This window comes from Acomys minous (genome assembly GCF_964271855.1).
Source record: "Acomys minous genome assembly, chromosome: 12".
Lineage (NCBI taxonomy): Eukaryota > Metazoa > Chordata > Mammalia > Rodentia > Muridae > Acomys > Acomys minous.
In genome coordinates, this window is record NC_140493.1 from 82,081,366 (window position 1) to 82,103,747 (window position 22,382).

The 22,382-nt window shown below is 44.1% G+C and overlaps 2 protein-coding genes across 2 annotated transcripts in view; one reads left to right on the forward strand and one right to left on the reverse strand.

The window, feature by feature from the left end:
* Positions 1-22,382, reverse strand: part of ANKFN1 (ankyrin repeat and fibronectin type III domain containing 1) — a 405,102-nt gene that overhangs the window by 36,640 nt on the left and 346,080 nt on the right. The window contains exons 14-17 of the mRNA XM_084750198.1: positions 13,794-14,009; positions 4,891-5,057; positions 2,198-2,348; positions 490-658 (exon numbers count right to left, since the gene is read on the reverse strand). Coding sequence (XP_084606324.1) covers positions 490-658; positions 2,198-2,348; positions 4,891-5,057; positions 13,794-14,009 — 703 coding nt within the window. The remainder of the gene's footprint in view (positions 1-489; positions 659-2,197; positions 2,349-4,890; positions 5,058-13,793; positions 14,010-22,382) is intronic.
* LOC311579532 (uncharacterized protein) overlaps positions 1-22,382 on the forward strand; it is a 461,287-nt gene that overhangs the window by 29,934 nt on the left and 408,971 nt on the right. The gene's annotated exons all lie outside the window — the stretch shown is intronic.

Below are 22,382 nucleotides of genomic sequence, written 5' to 3' on the forward strand. Positions count from 1 at the left end.
TGTGAGAGGGTGGAGGGAGGGAGGGAGGGAGGGAGGGGGGGGGAGAGAGAGAGAGAGAGAGAGAGAGAGAGAGAGAGAGAGAAAGAGAGAGAGAGGAAGAAGAAGGAGGAGGAGGAGGAGAAAGAAGGAGGAAGAGGAAGAGGAGGAGGAGGGGAGGGAGGGGGATAGCATTTTTCATGAAGACATCATTCTTGTATTTATATTCTAAGAAGTCGGGACAGAGGTCATAAGTAAGTCTGATAACTGAACTTTCAGTTTAGAATTTCTTCCTCTCCATTGGGCCTTAGCTAGCTTTCCATAATCACTGTTCAGGCTGGTCTCGGAGCCTCGCTTTTGCTCACACTTGTACACAGTCCTCGGAAGGGTTGTTGCCAAAGCCATCATGTGATTTACTGACCCTCCACTGGGACAAGGGGGAACAGATATCACTTTGTGATTTTATTATAAGGAGGCTGGGTTAATATTTCTAGGTGAAACAAGCTACTATACCGAGTTCAAACATCTGAAGAGGGAGGTTAAGAAACCCTGAGTGTGGGCTGTAAGGATTATTCTGTCCTGGGGCTGTACAGACGTCGTCTGAGGCAGGGAGCAGGAGAAGAAAGGACACATTGTGACCCATTTCCAACACCTCCTGTGTGTAGAGGCGGAAGTTCCTTGCCTGCAGAGGGACACGCGCAGAGGAAAAATAGGAGAGTTACAACATGGCACTTACATAAACAACACCAAACCGGCATAAAACATCTAACAAAATTACACAACTTCAAGCTTGGAATTTTTATACAACATAAATATTAGGGTTCAGCCCATTTAATAATGCTATATAAAATCAAGATTTAAGGCAGTAATGTTCCACATAAACTCTGAAAACAACATTTATGCTTCTTATAAAAGCAGAAAATGATTGCATTCTGTGGGCTTTTCAAAATGATGAATATAATTACACGAAGCAACAAAAATGGATTGAATTAAAAATCCACTAGTTTCAATTTAAGTTGGTTAAGGGGGAAAAATGTAGTTTCTGGCCAAGGACTGAGAAAAATTTACAAGTATTAAAAAAAATGTTGTATGCACTGCTATGCAGCTAAGCAGCCTTCTCCCAACATGTGTATGTAGCCCAAGTCACCAGTGAAATACGAGCTGCTTCAGCCTGCTAAGCCCAAAAAGCCCTTTAATAGTACCTCCTGTCACAAGGAGAGCTGCTATGTTCTTAGGGGTTTTTTTCTCCTTGTGAGCACAGGGCCACCCCTGGAATAATCCAGTGGCTACCCTAGCATCTTTAGCACCTCTTACAATTTAGTCTGTATGAGTGTTGGCAGGTTTGGGTCGGCTATGCTGCACAGACTTAAAACCAGGAGAGTCCTACTAGACAGACGCTTCTGGAATCTCGGACGGATCCCCCTGCCTTCATGTGGCCAATTTGTAGTTCTTTCTCTTATGAAAAGAGAACTGTGCTGTCACGATCTTCCTAGCACAGGATACACTTGGCTCTCTCGTGTTCCGTGTTCATGTTGTGGTGAGATGGGCAGGGATGTCAAACAAAGGCAAAGCAAACCAAACAGAGGACAGCCCCACCCCTGAATTCAGCACGCTGCTAGGTTATAGCAACTAGACAGAGCCGACTAGACAGCCTACAGCACGTTTACTCTTTACACGCCAACCGTTTCCCTTGGAGTTCTGACTTATACAAGATAGGTGTGCATATTTTCACTTGAAAAATGATTTCGTTAATAGCAGAGAACACGAAAGTTTTAAGTCCTGTGATTGCTCCTTTGGTCTTAAGTAGCTTGTGTATCCCACTGCACTGTTGTTTGGGTACGCATGCATATCCGTATACACTCTCGTGTTTCATGCTGTCCTGAAACTGCATCTTGGTGTCCTTCAGGGTAGACTAGAGGGTCTTCCCTTGCCTGGTCAGAGGGCCCTGTGGTGGGGCCTGAGAACTTTGGAAGAGGTAGATATGACGGAACAAGAAAAAAGGAGTCAGGGAATAGCCCAAGTCTAGCTGTAGGCATTAAATTCAAAACATGCATGTACAGGCAGAGTGGTATTTAAATAAGCGACAATAAACATATATATATATATATATATATATATATATATATATATATATATATATATATGCCTCTTGAGTATGTTTTATGACACAACTCAGTTTCCACGAACCATAAAAAGTAGATAAAATGGCAAAGCCCGGTACCTGGTGTAGAGGTCTATTGATCTGCTTCAGGAGAGCCTTCACTGCCATCTGGAGCTCGTAGAAGAACAATTGCATGGGGCAGTCAGCATTATGATCCACACTTTCCATAGATTCCGAGCCAGAAAGCTTTTGGATCCACTCCCACTCCTCTCTGTATGTTGAGTCAAGTTAAAATTAGAAATATAAGAAAAGCTCAGAATCCAGCTCGGAACTTTCTTTGGTGTGTATGTCCAGAACCTGAACAGCCAGTTCGCAGTGGTTAAAATTGCTATTTATGCAACTTGAACCTTTTGCTACCTAAATGGAGTTCAGGATGGCTATTTCTGAGTTCAGCTTAGTTCACCCACCAAAGCACCTGTCCCTCTGAACAATAGGTTGGGCTTGTATGGCTCTGCTTTTGAGACTGAAAGCTGTCAGGTGTGTAGTCACTTCCTGACTGTCCTTATTTTCCTGCCTCTGCGCATCTCTGTAAGTTCTAAGAGCCCACGTTGGACCACAGGGGCATCGACTGGTTAATCCCACAGTTGGCTAACCACAGGACTGCGATCCAGCTCAGGCAACAAACCACACGGCACAGTTCAGCCCTCGCCTGTTGTAATCATGGGGGCTATTTTGGTTTCGTTCCCTTTCCAAAAGTTTGAGGAGAATCACAAACAGGAACACCAGACAATTCCAATAAAAGGAACCAGGGGACACACACCATTGCTTCCTTCCTCCTCCCAAACCAGTCATCTGCGTCCTCATCCTGCGTGCTCTATAGTTGCTCCTAATGAACTTTTCCAAATGTCAAGCAGAAGGGAAGGGGAAAGAATGGCAGTGGGAGGGAAGACCATCTGGCTGGTCCTCCAAAAGCCACTCTTCAAAAGATCAAGGTAAATGCCTCTCGGGCAACCAGCAACATTGTTTCCACAGGTAATTTGCGCAAGTCTCTAAACACATTCAGTTGGCCCACTTTCTCCTCCTAGCTCTGCAGGGAGCAGTAATGGGCTCTCAAGAGCCGGCTAGGGAGTAGAGGAAAGCCCTCCTCTTCCTTGTGGAAGGCTCTCACCAAAGGTTCATCACAGCCGGGGCTCCAGTGTCTGGGTCAGAAAACTAAATTGACTGTGCTGGAGGAGGTTCATTAGGGGGGAAAAAAGAGGAAGACAAACAAACAAGTCAATCAACTGACCCCCACCGCTCTCAAACCCGCCTCTTAGAAAAGTTTCTGTTTTTAAGAGATCTGTTTCATTTCAAGCCTCATACTGGACAAGACTATGGAAAAATCTATCATTTGTTCCAATAAGAGAGAGAGAGAGAAAAAAAAAATTGCAATTTGGGCATACTTTTCGCTTCACAAATAATGGAAATCCTTAAGAGCCTGCTTGGGAATGAGGTCTTTTTTCTCATCACTGATCCACAACTAGAAGTTTATGACTACCCTGATATACACGGACCTTAAAGGGCAACCTTGCTAAAATGGGGTCTGGAACCAAAGTAGAAAGTCCCCAGTGCGTGCTAGTGAGTGTGGGCTCTGAATATGGCGGGATGGATGCAATCCGCAGAAGGAAGGCTGGTGCAGCCTTTTGTACGAGTGAATCTTGGGACCTTGGAAAGGGAAAAATGTGTCCACATAATTACTAAAAGATGGCGACTAAGACTCTACGACACAAACCCAGACACAGATGCAAATGACCATTGTCCAGTCAACTCAAAGCGGAGCCTTGTGGTTGTCTGGAAAAGACTCCGAAGATACCAAGTGTTGGTTGTTGAAATGACCACCAGAGGGCAGACTTAAAGTCCAGGTGCACTTGATAAGGGGAAGAAGGGAGTATGGTGGCCAGTGAGGACTGGAAGAGATGACCACATCTCTTCCACCTCACTCGCTTTCTCCATTGTCACCAGCAGTGCTCATGCAACCGTGTGAGACAGTGAAGTTACTAAAGTCTTGCCACTGCAGGCACCAAATTTTAAAGCACCAAAATTTGTGTTTGTTAAGCAAATCTATATTTGTAAAGAATTTGAGAATCTAGTTTGCATTCTTTGATGCCTAATGAAATCTGAAGACTTTTTATTTTTATTATATATTCCTCCTTTTTCTTTATTTTCATGCTGAACACAATTCGGGTCATCACAGTCGATGAATGAGAGGCCTACTATTAGGGTTAGTTATAAAGTTGAGCTTGATTACCAAGACGAGGCAACTGTCTCAAAACTAAGGAAAGTGATTCACCAAATGCCAAACCATAGATGACATTTCTGAAAGTTTGGGCCTTGTTACTTCTGTTCTTCCCTAGAGAATTGTCAGCCGTGTAGGAAGCATGTAAGGTCCGAAAAGTAGAGAGACAGAGTTAGGAGTGGGTAGGGGCTCCTTTGCTCAGGGAGAAGCGTTAGCTCCACCAGATGCCATCCTCACCTGTGATATGAAAAACACAGAGCACAAAGGGTATAACTATTCCAGTGGCGAGGAAGGATGATGGGGCAGCGGTATGCCAAGGTAAGTCTTTGTTCATAAAGCACCCTGAGTGAGGCAGGGGGCACGGTGGAGGTGTAGCGTCTCCCTGTAATAGTTTTGCTACTCCGGCTGACCTTTATCCTAGGCGCCAGGAATCTATCTTGCTTCGAAATGTCTCTCCGGGGACACTACACTGATAGGCAGGTAGCACTTGACTTTGGACACACGCGATGAAGGAAAATCCCAACTCTGGACCACTTACTTGGAGATGTTATTGTTTTCACGGATCTTCACGTGGCAGAGAATGTTGGGTAACTTTTGGGTTACGAGCACTTTGATCTGGTCCACAGAGCTACATAGCTTTAGGTACCCCAGATACAGTCCAGGAGGGAGACGCTGATGACTCCTCTTGTGATAGGAGAGAAGATCCTGGAGGGCAAAGTGAGATAACCGAAAGCAGATAGTCATTCCACAGGGCTCTCTTCTAAACCCGGTCTTCCAGGCGCGCGCGGGGGGGGGGGGGTGAAGGGGGGGGGCGGCGGCTGTTATGAGCGAAGGAGCTGCACCCGATGAGGTAGGAAATCTCAGGTACCTCCATGAGTAGAGGGGCGGCGGAGGTGGGGTACTGAGGTTACAGCTAGTCTCAGCTGCAGGAAAGTTCCTTCTCCAAATCAGGCAATCAGTCTTTAATATATGTCTTGAATGTTTCTCTTTCTCAGATTTCTGTGCCAAGGGTAAGTTTGTGGGTTGTGATAGGGAATAGGTTGCTGCTAGGGGAGGCAGATACTAAATAAAGATAGAATTCACAACATCTGTCCTTGGGGGGGGGCTTATAGTTTAGCTGTGGAAAAATAAACATTCGTCTGTGTAAATGCTGACAACACACATTACTCTTACTTTTAGGATAATTAAGGTAGAAAAGTCCACTTTAAAGAAAATGATTTACAATAGCATTTAAGTAGTAAGTGGCTTTAAATTTTTTTATTCTTTATTTCAAAAAATTAGAAATATGAGTACCAAGTGGTTCGCTTAACTTTTTAAAACCATTTTTAGTTATGTTGCATTTGTAATTGCACACTAATTCCAAGAGCGAAGAAAGGATGAGCCGAGCATTTCTTCCTTTGGTTGCTACTTTAAACCCCATTGTATGGTAGCTGATGACACTTTCATATTTGACTTTCCCAGTGTCATTATGAAGGAAACAAGTTGAAGGAAAGCATTCCAAATCTTTGTATGCTCCAGGTCTTCCCAGCCTTTGAAATGTTGATACGCAAGTAACATCCTTACAAACACCTTGTTCATTTTACGCTCTTTAGTCATTCACCGTCCTAATGTGTCTGGATCCTCAATGGTCAATGACTTTGACTGAGTTGATTGGCTCTCCTTATTAATAAGCTTCAAAAACTTCTTTCCTTTACTCTTTAATTTTTTTTTTACAAGATTAAGACATGGAATGATTTTGCATTGAATTTGCATTACATTGTCATATGAGAATGTCCCACAGGCCGAATGAAGTTGTTGGTGTGGCAGGGCACGCCAAGGTGAGAGCAAGGGTTTGGCCGAACCGGATTTCGTTTACTGCAATCAGTTCTCAGGGGATTTTGTGGGTTATGACTTTTACCTCTCTGTACAGCTGCAGAAACTCAGGTACCACATGACTGATGTTCTCCCAGGCCCCACTCCCTGTGTTAGCAGACGCAGCTGCCATATAAGCCTTTGGACAATAGAGTTTGGGGAAAAGGCGAAAAGCGATGAGTCAGGTACCTGATCGTAGGGGAAGGTTTCTGTAGGCTGCTTCTAGGCTGGCTTTCAGGAAGGGCGGGATACTTAAAAGCAAGTTTAAAATGTATCTCCACAAAAAAATGACAAGTAAATGAGACGATAGCTATGCTAATCAGATTTAACTATTTTACAATGCACACACGTATGAAAGCATCACTTTGTACTCAGCTAATGGTTATAATTATGGCTTTTCAACTAAAAACAATGTTAAGAAAGACGAATTGAATTTTAGGAGAGGAAAATTGAGGGAACCAACTTTTACCACTAAACGTAAGAATTAAGACCAACGCAGACACTTGAACCTCACAGAACTCTTTATAGAAGAGGAAGGTGGCTTCCTGGACGGATTCTCTCTGATGGAATGAGTCCTCTGAGGACTGCTGTCTGCAGGGTTCTCAGTATCATACCCTCTGTCCTGTCCATCACCCTTGGGCTGTCCCACCCTAAAGGGAGCACATGCTGAGATGCCGCCTCCGTGGAGACCAAGAAAGGCGGGAGAGTGAACAGACCCATCTCGCTGGACCAGCTTCAGTTTTGTAACAGGCGAATAGAGCCACTAAATGAACTTGGCTGAGACATTTTCCCCTTTCTGTTTTTCTTTTTGCACCACCAGGAGTTAAGCCCAGATCCACCCCTCCTGTTCACACTCAAGTGCTCTGACACTGAACTACACCCAGCCCCTTTGCCTTCTTCTGGAACTAGACAACAAAAATAGTGAGAAGGTTGTTTTTCTTTTAACTGCTTTGTGACAGGGATATTTGCGTGTAAATTAGTGTACAATGTGGAGGTCAGTGCTCTAAACAGAATAAGAGAACAGGGACAAGCTAAGGACTGAGAGACAGGCACATCTAGATATACATAAAAACAAAGTCTAAAATAACTTTCAAAAGGCACTTGGCAAAAAAAAAAAAAAAAAAAAAAAGGAAAAAACTTGATAAGATGAAGAAAGATTAGTATTGATGCAGGGATGGTGAGCCTGAATTTAGTAGTGTTTCTCCTACGTCTAATTCCAAACAAATTACAGGGAAGTAGTTGACTCGTAGAGTACGGTCAAGGTTATTGTTTTGGGAAATTAACAACATCAAAGGATGGTAAATGGTTAATGTGAGAAGGAAAAATAGAAGTATTCAGATCAGCAGAGTTGGTGACATAGACCCTAGGGGTACAGGCAGATGTGGCTGTAGAGCCAGGTCATTATCTTTGAGACCTCATGGAACTGAAAAAGTCCCCAAAGACCAGGGAAGGACAAATATGCCTGTCTTTGCAAGAGAAGTAGGGATAGCACAGGACGTCCCTGGCAATTAAAGACCTTCAAATTATTGATCTTTGGGGGAAAATGAAAAGGAACCACCACACAATCAATTTGCAGCTAGTTAGGCAATCGTGAGGCACCGAAGAGCAGTCACTATGGGTTTGTGAAGAGAAAGTCAAATAGACACTTTTCATTTCCAATAGCAACAAAACAGGGGTCCACAGAGCAGTGTGAAGCCTCCACTGTAATCCACTTCGTGAGCTAACCGGGACAAAAGCAGACTCCTGACCACATTGCTTTAACAAGCCTGTGTTGAATATTTGTGGATAATGAAGATGATATGGGAATAGTAGACAGATTGAGTGATAGCCCAGTAGAGGCTGGCCCAAAGGGCCAGCGTTTTCAGCTCATTTATTGACATCCTGGACAAAGCAAATCAAGAATGTGTGTATCAAATTTGTGGGACCAAAATTTGGTGTGGTTTGGATTTTCTGGAAAATAGCAATAAAGCTATGAATGACCCATTGCGTTGGAAAAAATACGCCTATCATAATTAGGGTTGAAATGTAATAAGAAAATGTGCTTGTAAAGACTCAAACCCAAGGGTACAAATATAGGATGGGTAAGGGTGTTAGAGAAAAACATGTGGGGGTCAGAACTGACCACGGGTCAAAAGTGAGTTAGGAACATACTGTGGTTACATAAAAACCAACACCACTTTGGGATGGAGTAATTCGCTCTTTCATTCAATTTTTAAAAAGAATGTTACCGAGCACTTACTATGTATTTTTGTGTCTTTACATAGTCATTTATCCTTTATTAGTCAGAATGTTTTTGGAGCCTGAAAAATGAATGGGAAGAGAAAGCTGTCTCATTCACGTAATCTAAAGTACTAGAAAGGCCTCTAAGAGCGAACTGAGTGCCTGTCACCTGGGTTAACCTCTAACCTGCATCTCCAGGCCCTCCTTTCCATCACTCCTGTCCCTTTGTGTCCCCTGTCTCTAGACACAATGAATTGCCTTTTCTTCCCCAGAACGGTCCCAACTGCTGCCTCTGTGTTTTGCTTATGTGGTGCTGAGGATGGAGCCTCAGGCTGGGGCACTGAACTGGATCCTCAGCCTTCTCTTTTACTTGTGTTTCTAGACACGGGCTCAGTAACTTGATGAGGCTGGCTTTGAACTCACTATAACCCAGACTTGTCTTGCACTTGGGATCCTTCCTGCCTCAGGCCCAGTAACCTTGCACTACCAGGTCTAGCTCTTTTACACAGCGCACCACACCTACATGTCAGGGATTCTGCAAGGTTGTTGAGGGCGCTGAGGTAGCTGAACAGGACTTATCTTTTCCCCACGTTCCAGTGTGAGGGAGAAAGTGCTGAGCCAGTTTTCCTAATCAGCTTAATAACGTCCATATGAAGATTGTGTGAGGCCCTTGTGAACTCAGGGGTGCTGTCGCTGGCCTTCCCGCTCCTGCCTCTTCTCTGTGCTGTGAATTCTCTTAGTTAATCCCCACCCCCCACCCTTCTATGGCTCTTTTTTTCTCCATCTGATAAACTTAGGTTCCCCTCATGGCTCAGCCCAATGCCACCTCTTCTGCAATGCCTGATCTTTGCAGGCAGAATTAATAGCTGCTTTGTGTGTGCTCCCATAGTACACCGTTTGTACTGCTATCAGGGTCTGGTTTAATCCTGCCTTCTATTACTTTGATTTGTTTACAAGTCTGTCTCCTTCCCTTGGCTGAACTCCTTGAGAGCAAGGACCTTGACTTACTCACTTGATTTTCCTATAGCACCTAAAAGAGAGCCCGGCACCTAGCTGATGTTGAAAAAACATGGCTGTGAAAAGTAGGGGTGGGTGAGGTCTGGGCCTGGGTCTTGCTGATACGGGGTCTGAGAGTCCTCCACCCAGTCCATCCTCATTGGTCAGTTGTCATAAGAGCCTGCTAAAGGAACACTAGGCAACTGCTTTTCCAGTAAGCATAGGACTTTTATTTTGCCGGGCAAGGCATGGAAGCCAATTGTGTAGGAGAGCAGGGGTCACAAAGGAGTGGCTAGTGGTGGCTCTGGGTCTAGGACCAATTGACCAGAAAGTATCTAAATTTTCTGAATTTTTTTTTGGCTTTTTAGAAATAAAGGAATTTTACTCTAAATTCCACATTTCCTTTTAAAAAGTGGAAAATGTTTGACTATGGAAGCATGTTTGTATACCAGGTGGCCCAGGGCTGACTGGGGGCTGCCCCCTTCCTATGGAAGGATGGCTGTAAACTAGTGTCGTTTCTATTACATCTGCCATTTCTTCTTTTAAACTGAGGCATAACTCAAAAACTTCATCTTCATAAAGCGCTCGACTCATTGGTGTTGAACATATTGACAATGCTGTGCCGCTGTCAGTTCTAACATTCAGACCCTTTTAATTATTCTAGAAAGAAGCTTCATGTTCTTTACCATTCTCCAATCTTCCTTCCCCTTGCCCCGGGCATTCGGTCTCATTGATCTGGCTTATTATAGACAGAGCATATGAGTAGAGCCGCATAATCTGTGATATTTTCTATCTGGCTTCTTTTGCTTAGTGTGGTGCTTTCAAGGCTCATCTGGCCTGTAACATGGATTATACTGCACTAACTTATATGGCCGAGTCATTTCCCACCACACGGCTATACCCTGCTTTGTTCATCCATTTAGTGGCTATTAGAGATTGGAGATTGTTTCTGTCATCTGGTGCTTATGAATGAACAGTGTTTATATCCACATGGGTGAACTCAGCTGTTTCTTACTTTTATCCCAGTTAGTTCTTTTCCACTGACATTTCTGATTGCCTTTTGGATAACTGTGTCAGATGGGGGCAGGGAGCAGGGATGTGCAGGTAAGACAACCGAAAAGGCGGAAGAGGTAATATGCACTGGGCACCTAGCAGTGACCTAAAGAAAGGAAGCAGAAAGCAAAGGTGGTCGAGTTTCCTTAGGAAAGCCTGTGAAGAAAGGAGACAGAGTGCACGTAGCAATTTACTCTGTGGGATGGGAAGGGCTCCAGGCTGGGTACAGGGCTGTGAGTCCTCCATCTTCCCTCTCTCATGTTTTGGATAATATGACATTGGTACATTATTTCCTTGAAATGTTTATCTTCATATGTGGCCTGGACACAGAATTATTTAGCCATTTTGGGAAGCCTGGGACTTGAGAAGGTTGGGAATTTGAGGAGTTGGATGTTGGAGTTTCCCGGGGGGGCCCCAGGGATTAATAAATTGTGGGATAAGATTTTGTCGAAGCCCTCACCTGTTTTGCATGTCCAGTTGTGAATTATATACTTTTTGGCATAGTGTTTCTTACTTGTTACGAAAGTGCAGATGAGATGATAAAACGCCTCAAGGGATGACCAGTAGCAGAGGTCTCCCCAGGAAAGCAGGGGAGCTGGATTGGACGTGATCTGAGGGGAACCTAGGATTGCTTGGGTTATCTTCAATGGAGTTGTGATTAAAAAAAAAAGATCATGAACATGTATTGTCCTCATTACTGTCCTGGTGTTTATATGCTAGCTCACCTCATCTCTGTCAGAGTCCTGCAAGGCAGAGTTTTTCTGCAGAAAAGGAGACAAGGGGTTGAAGAATAACTCCCTCTGGCTGCACAGCTGATGGGATGGGATAGGAATGTTACCCAGTCACCCTAGTTTCAAAGGGCTACCCTAGAGTGTGTTGTGAGGTGCCAGGAAGAAGCCAAAACTTCCCCTGGGATGCTTTATATCCCTAGCTTCTCTCAGAGAAGAGAGTGTGGCTGGCCCTTGGGACGTGTCCAGCCATCTTCGGGCCACCAAGGTCTAGCTCAGCCATCGTGTTGAGCTGGTGAAGCCAACTCCTGATAGAATTGCGTCTCCAGTCTTCAGTGTTTGCCTACTAACCCTAAGAGTAGTATTCTCTGTTTCCTGTCCAGCATAAGACCTGCATGGGAGGTGGGAGAGAAAAGGTGGGGGAAAGGAGAAGGGAGGGGGGTGGGTGGGAATGACATCAAGCAGGAATGCTCCAGTCAGTGGGGGGGAATTTTCCACTTGGATCTGTGTGGAAACCTGATCCCGCCTCTATTTTTGGTCTCCTTCTCTAACAAGCTTTCAGCAGATTGGAATTTTTCTGCACCTGTAACACATTTTTAATGTAATAAGTCTCGGAGAAACCAGGTATTATATCATGCTGGGGCCTGTGTTTCTAGGAGCAAAGGTAGCCCAGACCCCAGTTTATCCCTATAGGGGATTAGTGTATTAGTCACCCTGTAAAAACTAAATTTATTATGATTTCTTAAATGTTTCTTTTAGCACTTGCTTATAAAAGGTGAAGAGAGGAGCCATGAGTGTGTCTGTGTTCCCTGCCCCCACCCTCTTCACACATGCACGTACACTCTGTCAATTTCCCATGAACCCAAATCCAGAGCTATTGGCCTTGGCCCCTTAGATTGCCTTTGTCGTGTTGGACTTTGTGATGGTTTGGATGAGGACAAGTAGTGAACCAGGCTCATTCTTGCACTCGACACCTCTTAGGAGTGAAAGTGAATAAGGTATTTAAGGTGAACATGAATAGCTCCTGTGGCTGAGGTTGGGTTTGTCTGTGTGGAACAGGGCTCTTCCTTCCTGGCTGGTCAGAACGGATTCATATGTAGATGCACTCCCACGGTCAGTGCAGATGTTTTCCACAGCTTTTCTACCTAATTGGTGAGTTCTATACAATCGGTGGGTTTTTTAAAAAGAAAAAAGAAAGAAAGAAAACGAAGCAGCTTGAAGTCCCTGTCAGATATGAGACTGTGAATTCTGGTTTAGATTCTGATGGTTAGTGGGAGCTCTTGTCTCCCACCCTTCACTAAAACCCTAAGTTAGTATTTACTCTCCAGTCTCCCCGTAATACCACAGCATGTGATTGACAGCTGAAGGAAGAAGCCTTCCTGCATCAGGTGTATGAGTTTTGGCACTTTGTTGCTGTTGTGTCTAGAGCCACATTCTGTGCCTTGTAGCACTGGAGGCTAAGTCAGTTTCTGGTCCTTTCTTTCAGAAAAAGAATATAGGGCTGGGCAGCTGGCTGAGCAGGTAAAGGTGCTCGCCTTCCAGCCTCATGACCTGAGTTGGATCCTGGGATGCACAAGCCAGAAGGAGACAGCTGCTCCCTGAAAATTGCCCTTTGACCTCCACATGTATACACTGTGGCACACCCCCTCTCCCCAATAAAGGAATGCTACAAAAAATTACAAACTTTTAAATGTTAATTGCTGGAGTGCTGTGGGCCTTAAAAAAGGCTTGTGCAAACGAAGGGCTTAATGAGGCCAAAGCTTCACTAGCCTCCCCCGGTCAACCTCTGTGTGCTGCCCTTAACTTCTTCGAGCCCCAATTATCTCATTCTTAAAATGTATTTAGTTTTACCTTGCTGTCCTAAGAGAGTGTTACGAATAACAAGCAAGACTGGATATATATGTGTGGTCCTGTACTGTCATACTCCATCCTGGTACTGAGTTAATGTGTGTAACATCCCTGCAGGCTCCCTACTTGATTGCCTCCATTCTCCTCACTGGTTCATCAGTGTTAAGGTTTGAATCTGAATTGTACCTCCTAGATTTCATATTTTGATTGCTTATGTCCCCAACTGGTAGAATCTCGGAGGACTACGGCACCTTCAGGGGACAGGACCTGGCGGGTGGAAGTAGCTACAGGAGGGTCTCACCTAAACCCTAGTTCCATCTACTCATGGCTTCCTGATCTGTGACAATATGAACAGCTGTTGCTTCAGGCTCCTTTCACCATGGCCGAGCCAGTGTGCCATGCATTTCTTGTTGTGATGGACTATGGCACTCTTAAATTGTGAGCCAAAATAAACCTTCCCCCCTTGTATTGTTTCTCTGGGTGATATTTGGTCATAGTGATGTGAAAGTTACCAGTATAATCGTCAGGCCATTTTTAGAGTGTCCACTCTTAGGATTGTTGCAGACCAACATCAGTGACCATAAGCTACAGCATCATTCCTATGTGTAGAATTTCATCAGTGGCGCATCTCAAGACTCTGCTGCATCACCACTTACGTGACCAGCTCTTGGTATATTGTACTGGAGCTGCCATAAATGTATCAGAATCACAAAGATCAGGAAGCTGAAAAAAAAATCCTACATACCTGGATGGTTATTAGTAAAATATCTAAGGCTGTTGGCTCCTCGGGTGTTGACAGAGACTTCCTCTGGCTTTGCAGTTTTGAGATCTGCATCCATTTGCCATTAAAAAAAGAATAAAGCATCTCCACTTCTCTGATGGTGACGATGAGGATGTTGCCATGACGATCTTTAATGGGTTCATAGTAGAGTCTTCCCAAGTTGTGCGTTCCAAGTAAGTTCTAGAAAGCAACAGATTGCTGGTAGCTCAGTTGATATTGTAAAACAGAGCAAGAAAACCACAACAAAAGACACTGAACAACTGCCGGATTTCTGAGGAGCTGTTTGCTTTTTTTATTTTCAGACTTAGACCTAGGGTAGGTGGCATTACAGAAATGTGCTTAACAGAGAGCTCAAAGAAAACGCTTCACTGTGAGCCTGAAAAGATTATAGTGAGAGGCACAGATGTTATATTTTTTAAGCAAATTCAATATCTGTAAATATCTTTTGCCCACAGAGGCACACCAGCACATAAACCTCAGAGACCAGCACTTGAAGAGAATCCCAGATGTTTTAAAGAAAAATGTCTGACATTTCAAGTATGCTACTTGTGGAGTTTTCAAGAGATCTCCAGTAAGCTAGTATGAGGTGGGGTTGTTTAAAATGAAGACGTGAATTGACAATGCAGCACATTGTACGGAGGTCCCCAGATGACTGTGCAGTACCTGCAAGGCTCTTTAATCAGGATTGGCCTGGTTTGACTTATCTGCATCTCAGGGTGTTCTGTCTACTGGAAGCTTTGTTGAAACTGGTTATAGACTTTGTCAACAGAGGTGGACAATACTTTTAGAAAAGTGGGAAAAGGAGGATGCTACATGAAATACGAAGTGCTGACGGTGGGTTATTAAACTAAACAGAAACTGTGCAAATCTGAAAGGGGTGACCATCTTTAGACAAGAGTTCTAGATGGTTAGGATCAAGCCCCATATAAGCCACTACAGAGTTCCTAGCTAGTGTGTGTGTGCGCGCGCACGTGTGCATGTGTGTGTGTGTGTGTGTGTGTGTGTGTGTGTTGGGTGAACACACATGTATGAAGATGTGATGACGTGTTAATGTGGGAGCTGATGTAGAACTGGAATTTGTAAAAATGACACGATTGACCTAAAATTAAATGAGCCAACTGGCCAATTTTCAAATGTCAGACCACGGACTATTTCCTCATAGATAGGAACTGTGTTTTAAGCCTTGTATGTTTCTTCATGAAGATTAGACACAGAATGTCTAAGGAGTTTCATAAATAATTACTGACAAAATTTATTTTTTAAGTAGCCTAATTATTCTGATTTGTCTTCTCTAACAAATACTTATATATCATAAAAAAAAAAAGCCTCTTTGGTAAATTCTTAGTCTACATCCACGCAGCCCTACAGTTCTACTATAACTACTTTACCAAATAAGCAGTGTTTTGCTGGCAAACTGCCATGCCAAAACAAACAAAAGGACAAGGAGTGGGGTGGCTGGTTTGCTATAAGTGACAGTCTCCATAGTGTACTCCACTCCAAGGTACCTTGGGCATAACAATAAACCTTCAAAATTTCTGAATACTTAGCGGTTGGGTTTCCAAGCCAGTGGATGAGTTGGTTTTGGCATGCCACAGCTGTTAAGGCTTCACTCACACAGGTGTTGAGTTTCAGGGCTGGCCACCATTCACTATTAGGCTGTTTACTCTCTCTAGTCCTGAGCGTCACCATCTTAAATGAAAGATCCTTACAGTTTAGGCATCACTTTGGCTAATCCTTACCTCACAGAGTGCTCAGGAGATTAAATCAAGCAACATGTGAAAATGTGTCCCACAAACTCTCAAGCCTGCTACCCTGTTGAATATGGGATTTTACAAATCTGCTGTAGTTGGAATCTCTTCCTGGTCTCCAGTTATAGTTTCTAGATCCATCCCAGTTCCACATTCTCTGGGAAGACTTTTTTTTAAACTCGGCTAAGGTTGAACATGGAATAGCCCCCCAACAGACTCATTGTGAGGTGACTGGATCACGATGGCACTGATCTAAGCAGTGGATTCTTCTGTTGAGAGATTCATAATTTGATGCCGTTTCTGGAGCTAATGAAAACTAGGAAAGGAGGCCTGGTGGGGGAAGCAGGGGCTGAAAGCATGCCTCTGAAGGGTGTGTGGTGTCCCTAGCCGCTCAGGTGTTTTGTGTTTTCTGGCCACTCTGAGGCAGGCGGCCCCTTTACATGTGCATACTGCCATGCCATTCCGTCTTGCCTCAGGCATCAAGCAGCAGATCAGCTGAACTAGGCTCACACCTCTGAAACTGTGGGGCAGAGCAATCTTTTTTTTTTAAAGGTTTACACTTACTCATTTATTGATTTTAAAAATATAACAAAACAATATATAGAAAGATAAAACAAAAAAATCACATCTATGTTGGAAAAGAGAAACCAATAGCAGAAAAAGAGCCCAAGAGAACACACAAGAGTTAGAGACTCACTTGTTTTGTACATTTAAAAAATCTCATTAAAAAAACCGGAAGCCATAGCATATATGGAGAGGACCTGGTGCAGATCCATGCAGGCCCTGTGTGGGCTGCCTCAGTCTCTGTGAGTCCATATGAGCTTTACTCATGGCCATTTATAGGACTTTGCATTTTGGTGTCCTCTAGCCCCTCTGGCTCTTATTTTTTGTTTCCTCTTCCAAGGGGGTCACTGGGCTCTAAGGAGAGGGATTTGGTGGAGTCTTCCCATGTAGGGCTGAGTGTTCTAAGATCTCTTTCTCTCTCTTCATAATGCCTGGCTGCAGGCTCCATAATGAGAACAAAGATCCTTAAATTGTCCCTTTCAGGTACATCGGAGTGATGAAAGCTGTCCATATTATCTCAGGTGGGATCCACCATCCTCTTGGATTTTTCCCTACCATCTCGTGTGCAAAGTTCTTAGTATGTGTCTGCCTGTACTACATGTGACTGAAGCACCTGTTCAGAGGCATGGTTCCTTCCTTTCTATGTCTCGAGGTCCTCTGCACGGTGCATGGGAAGAACTCAGTGGAAGTTGAATTACCACTCCTTTTCTTTAACACGTCACACATAGTTCACAATGCAATAACACTGGAGTGCCATAGTTATGAATAAAACCAACTCTTGATGGCTTACTGTCATCTGCCCTTCCCTCCCTCTCTCCCTCCCTCCATTCCTCTGTTCTCCTCTTCCTCCTCTTCCTCCTCTTCCTCCTCTTCTTTCTTTCTTTCTTTCTTTCTTTCTTTCTTTCTTTCTTTCTTTCTTTTTCTCTTTCAAAGTCTCACTATGTAGCCCTTCCTAGCCTAGAACTTGCTACATAGACCAAGCTGGTCTTGAACTTAGAGGCAGGCCTACAACTGCCTCCTTAGTGCTGTGATTAAGGGAGTATGCTACCATATCCAGCTGGCTAAGTTTCTAATAGGTTGAATAAGAAAGGACTAAAAGTCGTCCTGGTATTCTTTCTCCATTTAAAAATACTTTGTGGGAAGTGGGGAGTGGCTCCTTTGGGCTTAAAGGATAAACAGATCATGGCAATAGCTCTCGTGCTGTGTTAGGCAGCGCTGGATCCTGATGCTCCTGCTGTTGACCCCGAGAGACCCATATGATGGTCAGCAGGAGTGCATCTAGGGCACAGCCAGAAGACCTCCATGACTAGCAGTCAGCAGTAGCCAGGAAGCACATCCTTAGGACTGTGTTCAGTTTGAGATGCCACGAAGAGTTAAGTCCAGAAGGGACCAAAAAAGTAAAATTTGGGATTTTTTTTTTCTGCTTGAAAAAATAAGAAAGAACAGTATCAACTGTTGTTGTCCTGTTGGTGTTCGTTAAGAACTGTGGAGGAGGACCGTCTAATGTAAAACAACCTGCACTGCCTTTCCAGGAGAAGTATTGTAGATTGCTCTCAGTGTGGAGGGGGACGCCTCCTAGGAAGGAGTCATCCTGAGATTCTCCTGAGAGAGGGAACATTGTGGGGGCTTGCTCACTTAGAGACCTTTTCATCTTGAATTTTTCTCATCCAAAATATTGATACTTTTTGCTTAGATAATTTTAATTAAGCAACGCTTCACTTTCTTTTCAAATAAAATGTAAAGCTACACCTACCCCCGCCCCCTTTTAAAACAGGATTTCTCTTTGTAGCCCTCGCTGGCCTAGAACTCTCTGTAGACAAGGGAACTCAGAAATCTGCCTTCCTCTGCCTCTCAAGTGCTGGCATTAAAAAAAAAAATGTGTGCCACATCCAGCTAAAGCTACTTCTAATTGGGGTTCAAATAATGCAGATTAGAGTTCCACTCTTTCTTTCTACTGTAATGTATGTAACTTATTCAGTGTATAAATTAACACACAATAATATGCTGAAGCAGTGGGAGCTGCTCACATACAGACTTGATTCCACAGTCTGCTACTTCCTATTTGTGTGACCTTGGGCATAAATTGACACTTCTAAACCTCAGATTTATCGTTTGTTAAATGAATATCAGTAATGCTAAATTCTCATTAAATTGTGTAATACTAAATTCTCATTAAAAGACTGGATGAGATAAAGTTTGGGACGCACTTAATCTAATCTGTTAAATAAATGAAAGCAGTTGGTCCTATAATATTGTTAAATATTCAAAGGGGAGCTAACTGCGCAGAATAAATAAGAAACAAGGAGTAACTTGCACAACAGTTGGCATGTACTATGACAGAGGGTAAGTCATTGAACCAGTGTGCTGCGGATATTGATGAGCCAAATTGTCATTAAGGCCCTGTGTTCTATGACAAAATATCTGGGCCACTGTTGAGGGAGTCTAAGATAGGGAATGCCATGGCCTACACCTTCTAGATTGGCTACTCTGGCAGACATGCGGGGAGTGCGTTCGAGAATGTTCAGAGTGGAAGAGAAGTCGTAGTTTTGGGAAACTTCCGATGTAAGTCAGTAGTAAGTCTATTGCAGTAAGGCTGGAAAGAAGAGGAGAATTCAGGCAAGCCAATGGGGTTTAAGGATATTTGATGCCGTTCCTTTATAATTTCCTCAGAACATTGTCAAATAAACTTTGATTAGTAAAGTAACCTAAAATGCTATTTTCCATTTATTCTCTTGAAAGGTTTTTCTCCACCTTACTTTCCTCTTTTAAAAAAGGTATTCTCAGACATTTTCATTCTGGAGAGCATTATGTGGAGAACATAAGACAGGTGAAGATAGAACGTGCTGTTTAAGCAGGCAGCAGTGTGATGGAGGGGAGAAAACACAGCTGGGCTCGCGTTCTGCGGAGGGCACTGGGAGCATGGGCGTTTATTGAGAATTATGAGGCTCTCTCTGGTTACTGTGATGGCCGGCAGAGGGATCTTGGAAGTAGCTTTCTGAGAGATGCTTCTGTGGCTTCTTGACTAGATAGATTTCCCTCAAGTGAGATTTTTGGGGTATATGGGGTTGGACTGACAAACACTCTTAGTTGCCACCTAGAATGAGATTCTACCATGTGTCAGACATTAACGTTTTGGTGATAGCCAGGACAGACAGACAACCTTTGAACTCAGGCTCTCACAGACTAAGCAGGCCACTTAGGGCTGTCACTCCAGTCTGAGAAGAGTGTTCTGAAATAAAGATAGGAGAAGACAGATGCGATTCAGAGCATGCATGGGGGAGCAAGCCAGAAGGGCGAGACTGCAAACTGCTGGAAAAGGGGAGAAGAAAGACAATGAGGCAATCATGTGTTCTCAGTGAAGGCTACAAGGTACTGTGGGAGAGACTGACCTAATTATGAACTCAGAGAAAGGCTCTCTGATAAAGTTTAAACGTTAAGCTACGCCGAGACCTAAAGGGTATGTAGGAATTAGCAAAGCAAAGAGGTAAAAGAAGAGGATTCTACACAGAAAATGGCATGCAAGTTAGCAGAAGAGACTGACAAAGGCAGACTAGAGAGCCTGAGAAAATCAGGAGAGGGTGGCATTACGGAAGCCAAAGAATGTGCCAGTTTCAAAAAGCAGAGTGGGGCCAGGCGGCTCAAATTCTGCTAGGTGTCAGTCTCCACTCACGAGTGTCCTTTGGATTTAGTGATGCCGGAGACATTGCCAGGGATGGAGAAAAGTCGCACAGGGACTGTTACACAGTTGAGGATTCTCTTAAAGAACACAAAATTAGGTGTAAAAGTGGATAGTTATTTAGAACAAGAAAAGAAACCCTCACTCTCTCTTTCCTCCTCCTGCCAATACTGGAGTTTTGGTCCCTCCTTCTTCCTGAAGTTTCTTTAGGTTGTTTCTCAGGAATATTACTTGATTGTAGCCCCACCTTCCCTTCTCCCCCCCCCCCAACCCCACCCCCCGCAAACCTCCTGGAACTCCCACACTTTCAGCCCCATCTTGCAGATGAGGAGCCCTACAGATCAGCTTTGCACTGCTGACTGGTGTTCTGACAGCACAGTGTTATAGGCCTGCTAGTAGGGCTGATGGGGGAAGTGGAGAAGAGGGGCACAAGTAAGTCTTTCAGGAGAGTTAGTGTGAGAAGTGGAAAGTGAGTATTTGGGAGCTGAAGGGGTGTGTGAGGGCACTTTAGGCACGAGGGTCACTTAAAGCTGAGTTTTGTTTGTTTGTTTTTTGTTTTTCAAGACAGGGTTTCTCTGTGTAGCCTTGGCTGGCCTGGACTTACTTTGTAGACCAGGCTGGCCTTGAACTCAACAGGGATCTGTCCACCTCTGCCTCCCTAAGTGCTGGGATTACAGGTATACCTCTCCATGCCTGGCTTTTTTTTTTTTAAAGTCTGTAAGCTTGGTCATAATATGGACCCCTAACAATTAGAGCAGGGGTCATCTCTGACTCTTTTGCCCGCCTTTGGAACTCTAACCATGCTTCCCTTGCTGGACTGCCTTGTCTGTCTTCAATGGGAGAGGATATGCTTAGTCTTGCTGTGACTTGATGTGCCAGAGTGGGTTGGTACCCATGGTAGGGAGCTCCCCTTCTCCTTAGAGAAGCAGAAGGGGATATGGAGAAAGGAAGGTGTGAGGGTGGGACTGGGAGAAGAGGAGAGGGGTGCTTCGGTCAGAATGTAAAGAGAATACATAAATAAATTAATGGAAAACCACTCTTCATTATTGTTAACCACATATACGTGTCCATGTGAGAGTTTGTACACACAAATGCAGTGCCCATGGGAAGCAGAGGTGATGGGTTCAGCTGCACCTGGAGTTACAGGTGGTTATGGGCCACTGAGATGAGTATTTGAAAATGAGGACAGAGGAAATGAGATTCAGAGCGTCTTTAGTTGGGAGGCCGAGGCCCTATGAATTGTAGGAACAGGGGAGAAAAGACCGAGGTCTGGGCAGGTTTTGAAAATCTAGTGGTGGAAAACCGCTTCCATCTCTTAAGAGAACTAGTGAGATTATCACCTGTTGCCAGGATGGAGTGTGTGGGGAACAGAAAGGAACGCGGGAGAATGAGGAAGCTACTTTAAATAGTTCTTTATAGCCTGAGAAAGCAAGTTGCTACAGAAATGCAGCGGCATCACCAGATAGCATCCCAGGTGAGAACTGTGGTTGTGTGCATTGTAGAAAAAACAATCTGTCTTTTTCATGCGTATGGTTTGTTTGTTTATTTTGTTTTTCAGAACCCAGGTGAAATTACTTTAGTGTAGGCATGTTGAGTTGGTCTGGGCTTACATACTTTTTTCGAGAGAAAAATCAAGGAGTGATTGTGATGTACCAAGGAATCTCAGCTTGATAAAGAGGGAAATAGTCTCAAAAGATGGTGGGAACAGAAGTTTGCATTGGGGAGTGAGGAAATCCAAGAGTGTTGTGGTCAGGGTCACACTGACCATCATGGACTTTCTCAGCATCTGACTATACTGGCTAGCCACATCCTGTCCTTCTCAGTTTGCTCACAGCACACGGAATTGCTCAAGACTCCAATAGACACATGACAAAAATTTTTGCTTGAAATTCTATGGTGAGTCCTACTATGTTCAGGCATATCCCAGTTGGACTGTGGGCTAGTAAAGGGGCTGAATTTCTCAGAAATGTTCTTTATCTTAAAGGGGGAAAAAACCAGTTTGGAAGATGGGTGGCTTAGTGATGACAGGGGTGCTCTGAATGTAGCCCGGACCTGATGGCCGAGGTTGATGAACTTCTCTTCAAGTCATAGGAGGAGATGCTCATTCAAGAGTGATTTGTAATGAAGAACACTGCTAAGATCCGTGAAGGCGCTGAGAAGGCGCTTGCGTGTAGCAAGGGGGAAGAGGGGTAAACGTAGCCTTTCCTGGCAACATGGTAATTGTTATGAGTTGTTATTATTGCAGGGATTCAAAAGGAGAAATTTTTTTGCAATTGTAGATAGGGGCGGAGCTGGAGGATTCTTAGGAACTCTTCTTCATACCATGGTTGGCGTGGGCCTGCCAGCTCACTAAATTTCTAGAGATTTTAAGAGACAGCTCTGTAAATACGGTCACATCCCTGATGGAGGCTCAAGGTCCTTTTAAGGCCCCCAGCTTCATAACATACACAGGCCTTTCAGAAACAGTACACCTGGAAGCTGCCCCAAACCCCTGCTGCTCTCTGCTCTCTTCCACACCCTCCAACAGAAGATCATGGCTCCTCTAGTCGCTAGCCAAAGTCCCTT